This window comes from Chaetomium tenue (genome assembly GCF_020726465.1).
Source record: "Chaetomium tenue strain MPI-SDFR-AT-0079 chromosome Unknown F5144scaffold_7, whole genome shotgun sequence".
Lineage (NCBI taxonomy): Eukaryota > Fungi > Ascomycota > Sordariomycetes > Sordariales > Chaetomiaceae > Chaetomium > Chaetomium tenue.
In genome coordinates, this window is record NW_027117335.1 from 53488 (window position 1) to 54741 (window position 1254).

The following is a 1254-nucleotide window of genomic DNA, read 5'->3' on the forward strand; positions in this document are numbered from 1 at the left end:
TTTGAGAAATCTGCTCGGTTTCTGCCCAGGGGGAAGCCAAGGGGAAGGGAACTTTTGCTTGAGTAACAGTGCCGTGCCTCCGGGTATGCTGCACCCGAGAGCTTGGGAGATTGTTCGTACATAGTGAGCCCATCCGCAGATGCCGGGGAGGGATGCATTGCCATGCGGCATCGTCATCAACACCACCACCGTCACCGTCACCCTCACCATCACCGCCTTCACTGCCACAGATGCCGCCGCGTGTTTCGATCCCCCCTCTCCGAAAGAGCGGCCGCTGTAAACGACTCCCTAGCTCTCTCTTGATACACAGTACACACAGTAGTTCGTTATCTGGAACAGAGCGCTTGACCAGGCCGTTTTCGGCAAGAGATTGTAAACCCGTCCCTTTCGTTCCGGCGGCCCAGACCGGGCATTCGCGTTCTGGGCCGGGCTGTGCAGATCATCACCAGCCGTGCCGGGCATCCCGAGACCCTCACGTGGTCCGGCCGGCGCACGGCGCATGGGCTCATCATCAAACCCTTCCATTCTCGTGGGATTCAACCCCCTATCCTATGTCTGGACATATTGTGTGTGTCTGGTAGCTATACTACCACAGGAATCGTCCTCTTGGGAGGACCTACAGATCAGTGCCCGAAAGCGGTATCAAGTTTCTTGCAACCCCCCGCCACAGCGTTGCATATCCCATCTCATCTGGACCAAGGAGGCGGCGCGGTAAATGCTACACTGCGAGAAGCGAAAGGTTAATTACGACGTCCACCTGAAACTGAGGCCTCGCGTTGCGGCAAAGTACATAGTAATAGCCTGACCTGCCACTTCTAGAAGGGTGTACATTCTCTTGCGAATGTATACTTGCGTGTAGATTTCGCCCCCACCAGGCTGCTGGTAAATGGCGGTTATTTCCAAGGCGATGTTTCACGATTTTGCAGCAATCTCTCCCTACCTTGGGTAAGGTAGTTACAAAGTACTTACAAATACACCATGGATAAACAAATAAGCCCCAATGATTTGTAAAAAAGCGGAGCGAGCATAGTCCGAGCAAGGAACCGTGATGGCCCTTCCCGCCTCTAGAAACATGTTTCGAAATCATGCCAAGTAAACACCATAATCATTGGTCGCTGACATGACTGGTCGACCGCCACAACTCCCTCGAAATAACCTGCCCGTCTCAACGGCCCGCGATCGCCGGCCTCATCAGTCCAGGGGCTTCGATTGACTGGGAACCCCTTGAACGGGGGGGGACAGCTAGTTGGCTAG

The 1254-nt window shown here is 54.5% G+C and overlaps 1 protein-coding gene across 1 annotated transcript; it reads right to left on the reverse strand.

Moving 5' to 3' along the window:
- Nucleotides 1-231: 231 nt before the first annotated feature.
- On the reverse strand, nucleotides 232-541 carry F5144DRAFT_584943 (uncharacterized protein). The gene has a single exon (XM_066789660.1). The coding sequence runs from the start codon at nucleotides 523-525 to the stop codon at nucleotides 289-291; it is 237 nt and encodes a 78-aa protein (XP_066638492.1). The 5' UTR covers nucleotides 526-541; the 3' UTR covers nucleotides 232-288.
- Between the last annotated feature and the right edge of the window lie 713 nt (nucleotides 542-1254).

What these genes read in the sequence shown, in the direction of transcription:
- F5144DRAFT_584943 (XM_066789660.1), bottom strand. Translation starts at nt 525, where the DNA reads ATGGAAGGGTTTGATGATGAGCCCATGCGCCGTGCGCCGGCCGGACCA.